At 45.2% G+C, this 13,743-nt stretch overlaps 1 protein-coding gene across 1 annotated transcript; it reads left to right on the forward strand.

The window, feature by feature from the left end:
* The first annotated feature begins 16 nt into the window (after positions 1-16).
* Positions 17-13,606, forward strand: LOC104145041 (nucleolar RNA helicase 2). The gene is made up of 15 exons (XM_068951173.1): positions 17-382; positions 543-821; positions 1,550-1,625; positions 2,622-2,800; positions 4,063-4,180; positions 4,844-5,029; positions 6,302-6,447; positions 6,745-6,894; positions 8,229-8,390; positions 8,963-9,082; positions 9,585-9,658; positions 10,813-10,972; positions 11,788-11,922; positions 12,750-12,794; positions 13,349-13,606. The coding sequence occupies exons 1-15, from the start codon at positions 17-19 to the stop codon at positions 13,541-13,543; spliced, it is 2,391 nt and encodes a 796-aa protein (XP_068807274.1). The 3' UTR covers positions 13,544-13,606.
* The last annotated feature ends 137 nt before the right edge of the window (positions 13,607-13,743 follow it).

The following is a 13,743-nucleotide window of genomic DNA, read 5'->3' on the forward strand; positions in this document are numbered from 1 at the left end:
GGCTGGCAGCGGCCGCATGGGGGCTGCGTGGGGCGGCGCGGCGCGGCTCGGCCTGGCGGCGGGCGGCGCGGGGCGGCGGGCGCTGCTGGGCGCCCCGCGGGCCGGCCGGCTGGTGGCGGCGGCGGTGGGGCCGGGCCGCCCTGGGGCCGCCCTCGGCGCGGCGCCTCACTTCCTGCGCGCCGCGGCGGGGCGCGGCCTTTGGCGCTGCGAAGCGGCCGGTTGCGCCGCCGCCGCCGCCGCCGCTGCTGCAGCTGCTGCCGCCGACAGGCGCCGGGAGCAGCCCGCCGCCATGCCGGCCGCCGGCCCCGCCGCCAGCCCCGCCGAGCCGCAGGCGCCCGCGGCCGAGGAGGCGCCGCGCCGCGGCCGCCGGCGGAAGGCCAAGGTAGGGGCGCAGCGAGAGCCGGAGGCCGCCGGCGCCACGTGCCGCCCCGGCCGGGCGGCCATTTTGTGGGGCGGCCCGGGCGGCGGTTTAACGGTCGCCGGGCCGGGGGCGGGGGCGCGCGGTGCCCGCCTAACCGCCTCACCGCCGCTCTCACCCGCAGGAGAAGGAGGAGAACAAGGAGAAGAAGCTCAAGCGCCGCGACAAGCTGAAGCGGCGCAGCGCGGCCGAGGACGAGCAGCCCCAGCCGGAGGAGAGCGGCCTGGGCGAGGATGAGCTGGAGCCGCCGAAGCCCAAAAGGACGAAGAAGAGCAAGGCGAAGGGCAGCGGCGAGGCGGGGGGCCAGGGCGGCGCGCAGCGGGCCGCCGGGGCGGCCTCTGCCCCGAGAGGCCTGAGCGAGACCGGCGAGGCGGCGGAGGGCCTGTGCGCTGGCGGCCCGGAGGTAGCGACGTTTGAGGCCGTGTCCTGACGGGTCTGAGCAGCAAGCTCGGCTAGCCCTCGGGCAGAGCTCTCCGCTGGCGCTCGGAGCGGATGAGCGAGCCCTGGGCGCCAGGGGAAGGCAGCCCGAGGCCGCCTGAACCGGCGCGTGCTGGCTGTCTCTGCTTGCCCTGTGCTTGGTTTTGTTGTTTGTTTTTTATTGGTTTTTTTTTTTTGCCTTGTAGCAAATGCCACGCAGTTGGGAGCAGTTTTTACGCGTTAGCTCATCCTCGCGTCAAACAGAAGGGGTTCCCTTTCGTTTGCCATGCGTTTAAGGCCCACGGAAATATGCCTGCCCCAGAGACGAGATAGCAGTAGGGGTGGTTTAAACAAGTCGGTGCAGGTATTAAGAGCCGGAGGGTTTGGCAGCGCAGAGTTCAGGCTGCTGTAAAAACAGGGTTCCCCTGTCGGAGTCTGTGTCGCGCTGCAACTGGCGCAGCCTGCGTCGCTGCGTTTTGTCTTCTAGTACAAAGTAGCGGGATTAAAGTTACCTGTTCACCCTATGATGACGTTTTTGTTTGTGAAGTGCCTGCATCGTAAAGGTTTTCTCTTTTTTGAGATGGAAGGAGATAGCTGGTGATGGAGTAAATGCACAGCTCTTCTTCCGCTGGTAGCGCGTGAGGCTGTGTAGGGGGGGTGAGCTATGTGATCTTTGAGGATAACAGGTTTTTTTTGTTTGTTTTATCCTGTTAGGAGTTGACAGAAGAAGCGAGAGAAGGCGCTTTCTCCAATTTTCCTCTTTCCAAAAACACCATCAACCTTCTCAAAGGTAAGTTAATGTAGGAAAATTAATTTATGGAGTTATTTGTCTGGAATTGCACTGTACTGTTAGGGTAAATTGTCCTAAATCATCTTGCGTTTATTATGGGGTACGGATATGCACACAAGCTGTTCAAAGAACCTGCTGTTATTAGTAAAAACAAAATTTCTTATTTGCTCAATTTTCGGTGTCATCACTTTAGGGTAGAGTTTATTCTTCTGTGATGTAATTATTCCTACATATGCATTCTAGAGGCTGACTCGTCTCATCAGCATCGTTTTAGTTACCGCATGTGTTTACTTTAATTGCTATATCCATTTCCTACAGTATCACTTCTACAATAAGCGTCTCATATTGAGGTGTTTCATATATGAGGGTTATGTGGCTCCTGTGAGCAGGTTGTCTCTGATTATTCTCATACCTCTAGGCATTTTCATATCTTTTCTAGATGAGTTTTGTTTGTGAAATTAACCTCCGTAGAGTTGTCATTGCTCTATGTGTTGGGAAGCTATACAATGCTTGTTCCTCAGACAAAATTCTGTATGTTGCTTTACATGTTCCTTGCTCAGAAGTTGCACTCGGATGGATTATTTTGCTTGCATTGTGCAAAGTCTCTCTTTTCTAAGTTTTAAAATGTCTTAAAACAGATACTCCCTGACCTCCTTCCCTGTCCCCAAAGCCAAACTATAACGAAACCTTGAGTTATTTCAGGAAAAAAAAACAACCTTTTTTTCTCATGCGTTTTATGCAAAATACTGCAAAAAAACCCCTATATTTCATTGGGAATACTCAGCTGTGTGTTTGGGGGGAATACTTTTGGACTTAGAGTAGGAGTGAAAACAAACAGATGAGTATTTCTTCTAGCTTGCACCTGCAGTCTTGTACAGGATTTGACATGATGTGCCTACATATTTGTGGGAGTTATATATGAGGGCTTTTAATTGTTTGCTCAGCTTGCAGAGGATTCAGCACCCTTTCATGAAACCCTTTTGGATTATCTTGCAGCTCGAGGTGTAAAATACCTGTTCCCAGTGCAAGTGAAGACTTTTCAGCCCATATATGATGGCAAAGACCTAATTGCTCAAGCTCGAACAGGAACCGGGAAAACCTTTTCTTTTGCTATTCCGCTGGTTGAAAAACTTCAGAGCGTCCCGCAAGATGGGAAAAGAGGCCGCGCACCAAAAGTAACTTACCCACTTTAGAGATTAACACCAAAACCTTTGAATATGGTGGTTTTCAAAAGTGTTTTTGTGGTTGCATTGGGACCTTTTGCTTGGGACTTCTTTCCTCCTTATTGTTGTTTGTAGTGCTGAAGTCCCCCCCCCCCCCCCCCCCCCCCCCGATTAGGGGCTACAATGTGACGAAGGTTTTGCAGCATCCCAGTGATAACAAGTATCCCATGTAGGGATTTTTGTGACCACCTTTAGGAGAATGACCAGGGCGCTGTAGTAGTAGCTGGTGGGTTTTCAGACTGGTGTCTGCAGGAAGTTAGCATGTGGCTTCAGGATTTGATCCCCTGCCTCCCATCATGGAGCAGTTAAGTCAGCTGGACTTGTCTCAGTTCACTGTGGTTGTTTCTGACTATAAATTTCATGGTGAGGTAATGGCGGTGGAAGCTTTGATTTGGGTTTTTTGCACCTTCCCCCACCATGCTTGAATGACTCAACTTAGTGGAAGCAAATGGTGTTAACATTTTGACTTAAGCATGAGATCAAATTAATAATCAGATACCAGATTGTTAAACCATTTAAGCGTGTATATTTGTCATTATGCTGGCAGACTGTTTTATGTCTGTAGCTTTGTTCCCCGTTCCATCCTTAAGTCTTATTTTTAAAGTTATGTTCTCTGTAAAGTTAGTATTAGTGTCTGAAAGATTCTTAGGAAACAATTCAGGTGTTAATTTCATCATTTTGTTCTTAAAGGAGAAGGCAGGCCAGAAGGGGAAGGGAATATTTTGGAGGAGGGCAGATGGGTGGAGAAGGAGGGTGCATGGCTAGAGTACTTCATGCTGTATATCCTTTCAGGTCTTGCTCCTCCATACTGTTCAGTGAGTCTTCCTGTTCTTAAACACTGAACTGCACCCTCGTTGTCCTTAGTAGTGTTATTGAAGCTTCTATTTCAACTGGCATTAGAGTGAAGGAAATCCATCTCTGTTCTGCATCTCAGTTGGCTGCAGCACTCAGTTCTGTTTGCCCTCGCTGGCTATGGGGCTGTGACGTGCAGGTTCCGGGTGGCGGGAACTGCTACTGGGATGGAGGGGGCTGCTTTGGTCCCTCTGCAACCAGTATACAAAATGGAACCAAAAACTGACAGGAGTCGAAAGGGACAGGCAAAAACCCAGGGTCATTCTGCAGCACTGCTGCCCTGCTTGACGTGAAGTAAGCCCTCCTCCCTCGTTCGGTCTCGTGAGCGCAGCCGTGTTTCTGTCTCTTCTCACTCCCTCCAGGTGCTGGTTCTTGTTCCAACCAGGGAACTGGCCATTCAGGTAGCCAGAGACTTCCAGAATCTCACGAGGAAACTTTCAGTGGCTTGCTTTTATGGAGGAACACCGTATAAAGCGCAATGTAAGTAAATCCTCAGGAGTTACCACTGGATGTGAGTTGACTTTCTCCGAACGCGTTCCGTGAATAAAAACGGTTTTTTTCCCCTCAGAGTTTCACTTCAGTCAAGAACCACAGCATTGTTTTTAAAGGAAGTGCACAGCCTGGGTTAAATTGTTTTAGTTCCAATAAGTCGCTGTTCCAAAGAGTGGTTATAGGTCTGCACAGTGACTGATCCTTTCTCTCTCTTTAATGTGTATGTGTTGTGGGCAGACGTATGCTGAGACTGGATGACTATCCAGGGAAAAAAGAACTCTACATGTGAGCATATCTGTCTCGGTTTACAGGTAGATGTGAAAAAGAGAGAATTTAGCTGGAAAACTGACAAATTTTTAAGTGATAAAGCTCTGGAGTTTTGTAATGCCAGCTGATTGCTGCTTGGAATTTGAAGCATCTTGCAGCATCCTTGCTTCTAGTTTAGCTCATGTTCCCGACGGAATAACTTGGGCTGCAGCTGGACTTGCTTGTTTGTTACCCAGACGGGACGTAGTCCTTTGTTCAGAGGTGAACGTGAAGGACAATAGCTTTTTCATTTTAAAATTAGAAGTATTACTATGTATTGGGAGCTTTTTACCAACCTGTTGTCTCTTAGCATATTGACGCAGTCCTCGTCTTTCTGTCTTCCAGTTGATCTCCTCAAAAGCGGCATTGATGTTTTGGTGGGAACTCCAGGACGGATCAAAGACCACATTCAAAATAGCAAGCTGGATCTTTCTACTGTAAAGCATGTTGTTTTGGATGAAGTTGATCACATGTTGGACATGGGCTTTGCTGAACAAGTAGAAGAAATCTTAGGATTTGCTTATAAAAAAGGTAAATCCTGGCATCAGGAAGGGAATAGGGGACGATGTAGAAAACGTAATTACGTCCCTCTGAAAACTGCTGGTGCATCCCCACTTGAGTCCTTTGTGCAGTGCCGGTATCTGACCTCAGAGAAGGATAAATTCAGAACTGGAGGAAGTTGAGAGGAAGGTGACAGATGGACAAAGGGCTGGAACAGCATCTCTGGAAGAAAAAAAATTAAAAACCGAAACCCCTAATGTTCTTGTTCTTCACCCTGAAAGAAGTGACTGGGAGTAGGGTTAGAGGTACCATGAGACTTATGATCACACAAAGAGGACGACTAGGAAATACGACCTCTTTTCTGATGTAACGGGCATTCAGTGAATCCACCAGGTAGCAAGTGTAGAACAGAAGGAGGTTGTTACTCTCATAATGTTGTGAAATTCCTTGCACGCTGTACTAATACCACAAGTTTCAAAAAGTTACTTAATGAATTGATGGAAGTAGAAACATCAAGGGCTATTAAAAACAAAGGCATCGCTTCTGGCTCTGGAAGTCCCTAAGCCACAAAAAATGTGTCTGGCAGTTTCTCCACATGTTAAATACGCTTGACCACTGTTAGAAAGAGGGTACGAGCTTGATGGACCTTCTGTTTGACCTGGTACTGTTTATTAAACTGTTCTTACCTGGGGGGGGGTATATCGTTTCTGTGTAAGACTCTAAAATGAAGTATGCTGTGCTCGTCCTATAAAAAGCGATAAACTAGTCGGGATTCTTTCTACTCCCAGTTTGTTAGAGAGTTTCTGTCTATGAGATGAAAATGGAGAAAGGACAGAGGATTGCAGGTGGAGTAGTCCATTGTATTTTCCAGTTCTTCCCCAGGATTTGGAAAGTGTACTTTTTAGCCTGCCTTTTTCTTTTGCATGTAGCTGCACAGTTCACAGCTGCTAGTTAGTGTTAGAACACAGAGCATGGAGCGACTGAGCCAAGAGTCCTTTCAGGTGCATGAAAGGACTTCAGGCGGGATCCAAAACTTACTTAGCTGAAGAAAATGTCTTGCATTTCTCTTCAGTCGGGGTCAAGGATTCAGCTTGGTCCAGTTCAATTTACTGTTAATTTTACTTCTGGTGTGTAAAGGCCAAGTTTTTTTACTGCAGTTGACGTACTGCGCGTGAAAACTTCTCAGTCTGAGGGAGTTCTGTGTGGGTGGTGGTGGTGGTGGTGGTTTTTTTTTTTTTTTTTTTTTAATAAACAGTTCCTGTGACTGTTGTGATGTTTGATAGTGGTGGCCTTTTCTTCCAGGTTCTGAGGACAACCCCCAGACACTGCTATTTTCTGCAACTTGTCCGCGTTGGGTGTATGATGTAGCGAAAAAATACATGAAAGATGAATATGAACAAATTGACCTGGTTGGAAAGAAGACTCAGAGGACTGCCACAACTGTGGAAGTGAGTGATCCTGCTGAAAAGCAGTGTAGGTCCTGAGAGGGTATGATCTGAATGTCATGGCTTCTGCATCTGACTTTCCAAATGTGGGTGGGAAGTGTTTTTTCCTCTTGATTGACAGCTGATTTTTTAAAGAAAAGCTTTCACCTAGGGCAGTAGTTTGCAATTCAAATTTTTAGATCTATTTTACAATTATTCTTCCCCCCCCCACCCCCCCAAAGACCTGACATGAGTTTTTTTTCTGTCCTGTGCACGGCTTAAATTCAACATAGATGCTTATCTTCTCTCTTTCCCAAACAGCACTTGGCTATACAGTGTCGCTGGTCTCAGAGAGCAGCAGTTCTTGGGGATATTATTCAAGTCTACAGTGGCAGCCATGGGCGGACCATTGTCTTTTGCGAGACCAAGAAGGAGGCAAATGAGCTGGCTTTGAATGCTTCACTCAAACAGGTACTGGGGTCTGAATGGAGAGCTGCCCTTGTGGGTATTCAGATCTGAATGTCCTGAAAGGAGGAGGAGGTTGTAGCCACATGGATGAAGTTGTTGATCAGTCTGAATATCTGTCTCTCGTTTTTTCCTTTTTTTTTTTTCCCCCCCCTGTGACAAAAAGTGGAGTTTTGCGAATAAAATACGCTTCTGACTGTGATTGTGAAGTTACTCCTTTGGCTTTAAAACCATGCAGAACAGGATCAAAGGAAAACACGCAGCTTATGGTGAACAACCATAAAAGAATACTGGTAACAAACAGGAACTAGTATGATGCGCATATTTCATCTTATGTTAGTGTGCTCTTTAGATTCTTGTCTCTTGGCAGTATTTATCCTGTGAGCAGTCAGTGTTCAGGATAATCCACTTAATGCAGTAAAACTGAATGTCATAGTGCGCTTGGAAAGATATTTAATAGTTTGTTCAGATTCGTGTGATGCACTGCATAGGTTCTCTTTGCTTACTTAAATATCGCCCTTCTAAAAAAAAGTCAGCAACAAAACAGTAGCAAACATTTTTTGTTGTTAAGTACTACATTATGGAAAAAGAGCAGTGGTGGGAATGCGCATCTTGCCCAGTATTTGATAAATGTCATACTCCGTCCACACTAAAATCTTACAGGGTAACAACTACCTTTATTTGCTCTGCTGCTTCTACAGCACATCCAATAATGACTTTGTGTTCTTGTATCAGTATATGATGTTACTTTGTTGCACTAGTAAGTTGTGCTTTAGCGTGTTACTTACTTGAATTCTGAGCTTGTGACTGCCCTTTCTGTTTGTCAAATACTTGAGCTCTGCCTCTTGTCCCATAAAAAATAGATGTAGCTCAGATCAACTCTAGGGTTTGGCTGTGCCCTGAAAACCTTGCTTCAGCTTCTTTGTGTTTTTGGTATGGCTCTTCAGGGAAGAGAGCACAGTCTCTTGCTAGTTCTCTTGCTAGTTCTTAAGCATTGCTTAAGTAAAGTTACTTCCAGTTGTTCCAGTGGAAGTGAAAGCTGAAGTACGCCTTTCTTCGCCTGGCCGTCTGCAAATTGTGCGGTCTGCTGTTGGTATGTTACAAATAATAACATTACAGTAAAGCCACTGCTGCTGTGAATTATTGGCCCAGAGAAGGCTCAAACCACAAAGTAGGCTGTTCTGCGTTCATTTGGTATCAGCTGTGTAAGTGTTTTTTGTTGCTCTGTAAAACGGTTTGGGTTTTACCACCAAATTTTCCCACTATTGGAGTTAAACTTTACATACTGCAGCTTAGACTCTCCTGTTAAATGACACCTTCATGGTTTGTTTCATCGACAGGATGCCCAGTCATTGCATGGTGACATTCCACAGAAGCAGAGAGAAATTACATTAAAGGGCTTTAGAAACGGTGCATTTGAAGTTCTTATTGCAACAAACGTAGCTGCCCGTGGTTTGGATATTCCTGAAGTTGACCTTGTTGTACAGTGTTCACCACCAAAAGTAAGTCATTAAGCGAAACTGAAATTGTCATTTATTTTCTTGTGGCAGAATAGTGGCTTGTCCCTTTGTTTCACTGGAAGTATGTTCTGATTTAGCAATGAAGTGATTTTTCTGCTAATACACGTCTAGAATTTTCTGCTAAGCTCTTACATTTTGAACCCTGGTTAACGTAAAAGTGATTATTTGCCATTAACCTGAAAAGTTTTAAGAAACCTTTGACATCCTTTCAGTATTTCTGAATCCCTTCTGAGCATTATTTAGGCTGAGTTTTTCATAACAGTTTTAAAGTACTCCTGTGGCCTTTTTCTTCTTTTGAAACTTCAGTGGATCTTTTTACTTTAAAAAAAAAAAAAAACAAACACCCTGTATTGATAGTGTGTGTTAAACTCTAGGCAGCATATCTCCACTGGTGTGTTTGTATTTACAAGTTTGGGTATAGGACATTCTTTAGGCTTCTGAATTAGAGTTTAGCTTGTATTTTCTCTCTCTTACAATATGTAAATATCAACAGTGTTAACTGACGTGAGGCTTTCTTGTGTGAGGCTTTCTTGTGTTAATCTGAATTTCTGTAGGATGTGGATTCCTACATCCATCGTTCCGGACGAACGGGTCGAGCTGGCCGCACTGGGATCTGTATTTGTTTCTATCAGAGAAGAGAAGAAGACCTACTGAGACAGGTGGAGCACAAAGCGGTGAGTTCTACCTTAGACCTGTGTTTAGTTAAATTATTCCGCTCATGCACTCTTGGAATTTGCATCTGCGGGCTGCTTGTAGCTCCATGAGTCCAGTGTGGAAATGGACAGGCTGAAAATGTTGATCTTTGGTAAGTGCTTATAAATGCTTTTTGTATCAACCCATTCTGATTTATCATGAGTTTTACCATGATGGCACTACTCTGTTAGTGTCAGCACAGAGATATAGTCACAGGCATGCAGGAAGGAGACCATGCCTTTCATTACAATCTGGACTTTAATTGGTACAGAGTAGTTCCAGATGAACAAAGGCAGGAACTTAAAACACAAGCAGACAAACAAAAAAACCCTTTATTCTAGCTTAAAACAACATGTAAATAAAAACGGCTGGTGTTCCACTAAACACCAAGTGGACAGAGGTCTTAGAAATGTGACTCAGATAGGCTTGAGTTGTGGAGTGCTGAAAGTACCTTAATCTGTTCTATTTATTTATTTATTTCAGGGGATTACGTTTAAGCGTATAGGTGTTCCTTCTGCCACAGAGATAATTAAAGCTTCAAGTAATGATGCCAGAAAGTAAGTTCTTAAAAGCTGTCTAGAGCTCTTGCCAACAACAATGTTGTTAATGCAGAGTTTTAAGGGATGGGACCTGTATGCAAGCATGTCTCTGCCTGTGTTTTAAAAGTCAGTTGCTTCACATGTAGACACTGATCGGTTTTCTAAGGATAGTAACAATAAACCTGTGCATTCTTGAACCCTTTTCACAGAATATAACGTTCTCTAAGTTCTTGGTAAAAACGAACCTTCATTTACAACAGAAGAAATCTCACTATCAGTAGTAGGATAGGAAACTGCTGCCACGGGGAAACTGATCTCCTCCTCTCGGATGGTGCAGTAGCAGTGTTTGAAGAGCAATGCTTACTGTAATGAGGAGTTGTACTACGCTAGCAAGTGTTACAGCCTCATCCTCTGCTTTTTTTTCTGTATGGTTTTATTGTCAAGGGTGCTCTGCTGTTTTACTCCATGCAGCTCTATTTATGTTTGCTGCCTGATTGGTGGAAATGATGTTGACAGAAATCTTAAACTATAGTTATTGCAAGTTTGGCCAGTTTGAAGATGATCGTGGGCTTGGTGCTGGGTTCACCCCATGCTGTATGTAGAAGGGGAGCATGGGAGGCGATGATGTACCAAAGATAGCATCTGAGAGCTGCTGGAAAACAGAAAGCTATTCTCGGTTTTCCAGCTTGTTCTCATTCCCTCTTCCAGAAATAACCAATTTAATCAGCTTTTACTGAGAGCAAGAAATGTCTTACCTCAGCCTGTAGTGGCGCTGTAGTGATTTACTTCTCTTCCTCGTGAAGTAAAAAAGCAAGGGAGTCTCAGATCTGCTGGCAACTTTTTTTGTAGATCCTCGGGCCTGGCCTTAAAAATGCTGATATCTTAGATCCTTCCCTTGAATATTGTTATCAAAGCTCTCAAGTGTCTCGTGTGTGCTCAGTTTTGCACGCATCTTTGAGGCCTGGCTGAATGATGGAAAAAGCAGGTATTCCACCTCCTTGAAGGTGTTGAGTTAGATGAGTGGTAATTGAAGCATGAACATTGCAACCAAGGCTTTTAGAGGTAAATAGTACTGAAAGTTGTCTGAAATATTTGTGATGTCTTGAACGTGACTGCACTTCACACTGGTCTTTGGCACGCTGATCTCTCAAGCCTGTGTTATCAACGTTTAGGTTTTTGGATTCCGTTCCTCCTTCTGCAGTAGACTACTTCAGACAGTCAGCTCAAGAGCTGATAGAGGAAAAAGGGGCGATTGATGCGCTGGCTGCAGCTCTAGCTCATATTTCTGGGGCATCCTCCATCCAGCAGCGCTCCTTACTCAACTCAACTGCGGTAAATAACATTGCATCTGTGTTGACAAGAATGGCTGAGCGAATGGCTTGAGTCCAGTCTAAGTGTGTCATCTTGTTCTGGGGATTCCAAGTAGCTGTTATCTCCAACGTTCGGTTTGTGTCTGGTTCCTTAAGTGGAATCAGATCTTACTGGCATTCTGTAGGGAAACAGAGAAACTTGAAGTCAGTTGGTAAATTTTCTCATAATGAGCGTTAAAAGAATTGCTCCAGAGATGTAGGTGACAGAAGACTTTGCTCTAAGAGGCCTCAATTAATGAAATTTCACAAGCTCAGACTTTGGTTCTTGCTGTTGTTGCAGTTGCCTTCCCAGGAAGCACCTTTATTTCTGCCAATTTCAAGTAAGCCTAGCATGTGGTTATCTGACTTTAAAGACATCTTGATAGAGGAAAAATTACTACTTTTCCTTTTTCTGATGCCTTTGGAGAGAACCTGGCCCGGTTAATTGTGTGATCATGGTTTTGGAAACACTGTGGTGATTGGACTGTCCTTCCTCATATCGGTTTAATTTTACTTTTTTTCCAGCTGTTACTTTCTTAATGTACTGAGCTCTGCTTCTGGCTAAAACGCAGAAGTGCTACTGGCCTTTGTCCTGATGGGCATTCTTAGGTTAGATGGATACCTTCAGCTTCTTTGGAGGCTTTTAGTTGCCCCACTCCTGGGAAGCTGATTTCTTAGGATTAAGTACTGCATTGCAATTGTAAGTTATTACATCGTTCATAACAGTTAATGGGTGACAGACTGTCCAACCAAGTTTAGTCATCTTTTGTAAATGTGTTTCTCTGTTTGCTCCTGAAGGGCTTTGTGACCATGGTGTTGCAGTGCTCTATAGAGATGCGTACCATGAGCTACGCCTGGCGAGGACTAAAAGAACAGCTTGGTGAGGAAGTGGATGCTAAAGTATCTGCAATGCGTTTCCTCAAGGGGAAGATGGTAAGATGGCACAACCTTGGGGAAGGAGGGATGTGTCTCTATCCGTGTGTGTCTGTGTGTGTGTGTGTGTGTGTGTGTGTACACGGCCGCTTTCTGCAGTGACTGAGATGAGAGTTCTGAAGCAGCAGTGCGGAAACGTCTTGTCTCGCTCTATCCCTACTCCATCTCATTTCTCCTTCATGTAAAATGCTAACGTATCACACAAAATCCCTTTAACTGCTGTCTGTTTTTACGCTCTACAGAAATGTGTTAAAAGCTAGCTGAGTGTTAAAAGATATTTGCTTGAATGAAGACACTGCTCCCAAATGATGATACAGGAATTCTCTCCTAAAAGAGCACATCAGAATAATGTGTGGTAGAAATGGCTGTTGTGACCTTTATTCTTTCATTGTAAACTCACAGTAACACTACATACCGTTGCACTGAAAGAACGTCAGTAGAGGAGAGCCGCGACTGACAGCCCGAACCTGATCAGTGCAGTATTCGCTTCATTGTCAGCTTGGCTCTTGACATATCTGACAGCAGAGAACGTGTGCTGCTGGAGAAGCCTGCCTTACCTTTGAACAGGCGGGCCAACTGCAGGCGGTGCTGCTCTCAGCACCCATCATTTGGGTCTGCGTTTTGTCACGAGCTGCAGTTTTTTAACTGCTCTTTCTGCAGCTTATGAAAAGGTACCCCCGAAAGGGCATGCGTTCTGCTGCTTCTGGTTTCTATTCCCAGCCTTAATGAGCAGTGTTTCAGGTGCTGGCTGTCTGGAGTTTTGGTTTTGTGCCTCTGTTACTAGATACGTTTTTGGAAAACAAATGCTTATCTTTGTTTATGTATAGGGAGTGTGCTTCGATATCCCTTTTGATGAACTGAGTCGCATACAGGTACGTTTTTACGGTCAGAATCTGCTTTTGGAACGTCTGAGGGGTGATACGTTAGTCAAATACATGGTGATTATATTGTTACAGACTAGTTGGAGAAGATAAGGTTTGTGATTTTTCCAAGGAGACTGCATAGAAATGCCAGCAGAGTCATCACAGAATACATGCCCCACCGAGCTCTGTCCTTTTAGTTCTCTTCCTACTACCCCATTTTTCTTAAAGAACATCCGATGTTCTTTGGCCACTCTGGGTTTTGACCTTGCTAGTAGTGTATTTGAGAGCAGCGACAGCTAACCAGGTCTCTGTGGTCTTTACTCCCTCTTATCCCTTTGCTTGTCTGGCCTTGGTCATAGGACTGCAAACGGAGGTGGTTTTTTTTTTTTTTTTTTTTTTGAAGCTTAAGAGTGATGCTTGCCTCCCTTAGGGATCTGACCTATTTTGGCGAGGGTGGGATTTGTCTGGAAGTGCCTTTGTGCCTAACAACATAGGGTATCTCGGGCGCACCTGCACGTTTGCACCTGCCGGCTCGTAAGTCTATTATATTGCTCTTGTTTCAGGAACAGTGGCAGGACACCAGACGCTGGCAGCTGTCTGTAGCAAAGGAGTTGCCTGAGCTGGAAGAGCACCCGCATGAGGCAGGCCAAGGCTTCTCCAGGTTTGGAAGTGGCAGACAAGGTGACAACGGCTTCAGGAGGAACAACAGATTTAAGAACGGAAACCAGGGACAGAATTTTAACAGGTCATTTCATTAACGGCCGATGGAGCTATGGGACTGAGCTGCTTTTTATCCAAAAGTAAAAACCTATTGGACATTCGTCTTTGTCTTTATTCCTTGATTAAGCAGCCTTTCTTTGAGGATGGCTAGCAATCGCTCGTTTGCTGAAATGAGAGGAAAAGTAATTTTTTGAAAAGTGGATTTTTTTTTCTTTTTTACTGACACAATCGCTGCTGC

Source organism: Struthio camelus, chromosome 7, assembly GCF_040807025.1.
Source record: "Struthio camelus isolate bStrCam1 chromosome 7, bStrCam1.hap1, whole genome shotgun sequence".
Classification (NCBI taxonomy): Eukaryota; Metazoa; Chordata; class Aves; order Struthioniformes; family Struthionidae; genus Struthio; species Struthio camelus.

Excerpts from the sequence above, each read along its gene's own strand:
- LOC104145041 (XM_068951173.1), top strand. The coding sequence starts at position 17 with ATGGGGGCTGCGTGGGGCGGCGCGGCGCGGCTCGGCCTGGCGGCGGGC. Across the intron at positions 2,801-4,062 it reads AAAGAGGCCGCGCACCAAAA|GTGCTGGTTCTTGTTCCAAC; the intron begins GTAACTTACCCA and ends CACTCCCTCCAG. Across the intron at positions 9,659-10,812 it reads TCAAGTAATGATGCCAGAAA|GTTTTTGGATTCCGTTCCTC; the intron begins GTAAGTTCTTAA and ends ATCAACGTTTAG.